Here is a 1,528-nt window from a genome sequence, read left to right on the forward strand (position 1 = left end):
TGATTCGTCACTCCAGAGAACACATCTCCACTTCTCTAGAGTCCAGTGGTGGCGTGCTTTACACCACTGCATTCGACGCTTTGCATTGCACTTTGTGATGTAAGGCTTGGATGCAGCTGCTCGGCCATGGAAACCCATTCCATGAAGCTCTCTACGCAGTGTTGTTGTGCCAATCTGTAGCTACTGACTCTGCAGACAGTTGGCGACTTCTGCGCACTGTGCGCTTCAGCATGCGCTGACCCCGATCTGACATTTTACGTGGCCTACAACTTCGTGGCTGAGTTGCTGCTGTTCCCAGTTGCTTACACTTTGTTATAATACCAGTTGCTTACACTTTGTTATAATACCACTAACAGTTGACCGTGGAATATTTAGTAGAAAGGAAATTTCACGGAACACCTGAATCCAATGATCTGGAGGGGTGTCCCAATACTTTTGGCAATATAGTGTATGTTTTGATGGCATCAAATATTTGTTTTCTCTCGACATGTTTTATATTCTCTATATGTTGTCTCAAGAAGCAACTTACCCAACTCTTTTTCTTCTTCTTTTTGGCCTCAATATCCTTGATACTTCCGGCACTGCAGTAACTGGAAATGCTATTTAGGCTGGAGATGCTATCAGAAGAATTCTGGCGCCTAATTCGCAGCTCTAGAACCACAAAATAATAATATAGGGTTATCAGCTCATGATCAGTGCAGGATCCAGCTGCATAAACACCAGAATACAAATGAAATCAAATACATGAGAAAATGTATTTAACACAGTATAGAGCTGGATAACATCACTGAATTCTGTGCCAGGCTAAATGACACGGCCGCTTGGAGATTCAGGAGAATTCCGCAATTCTTTCAGCATCACAGAACTAGTGAATTATGAGTTATAACCTATTCCGTGTTCTGTCGAGAGAAAACGGTGCTAAACAGTAGTTTTTTTTTTAACTTTAAACTTTTGAAATAGGTTTGAAAAGCTTACAGTTTCAAATCACGAGTTAACCAATAAAAGGTATCACGCTAACTCTCTGCTTTCATTGATGGCTCATGCTCTGAAGCCACAGTGTCTTGTCCAATAGACAATGGATTCTGTCAATCTCTCACACCCTAAAACTGACCGTAGACAGGGAAACCTCACCAGTTCTGCTAAAAAATGTAACTTTCTTCTTTATTCGGACTTTAGGCTTAGGAAGTAAAAGGTCGGGCTGACAATATATGGCACAACTTTGGCATGTTATGTTTTCGATTTGAGTATTGCATACAAACACTGGACTGTATATATACACGATACTGTGCAGCCGACATAGAGATAAGAATTGGACACCTTCCAGCATGTTTAAAAACAATAACAACATCATCAATTATCACATAATCATAAACGGGAAACAAAGTTTTCTGCATTTGTGGAAGAAAAAATTGCAACGTGTTTTGTGGAAAGGTGAATCAGTATCCAGCAGTGGCGTAACCAGAGTTCTGGGCGCCCGGGGCAGAAATTTTTTTTCGCCCCCCCCCCCCCCACTATTAAAAAACCAACG

General features: G+C 41.4%; 1 protein-coding gene across 1 annotated transcript in view; it reads right to left on the bottom strand.

Annotated features, from left to right (window-relative positions):
- NAV1 (neuron navigator 1) overlaps positions 1–1,528 on the bottom strand; it is a 147,203-nt gene that overhangs the window by 26,131 nt on the left and 119,544 nt on the right. The window contains exon 16 of the mRNA XM_018563650.1: positions 530–651. Within this exon, the coding sequence (XP_018419152.1) occupies positions 530–651 (122 nt within the window). The remainder of the gene's footprint in view (positions 1–529; positions 652–1,528) is intronic.

The sequence above is a fragment of the Nanorana parkeri genome, unplaced genomic scaffold (genome assembly GCF_000935625.1).
Source record: "Nanorana parkeri isolate BGI_ZX_2015 unplaced genomic scaffold, ASM93562v1 scaffold683, whole genome shotgun sequence".
NCBI lineage: Eukaryota > Metazoa > Chordata > Amphibia > Anura > Dicroglossidae > Nanorana > Nanorana parkeri.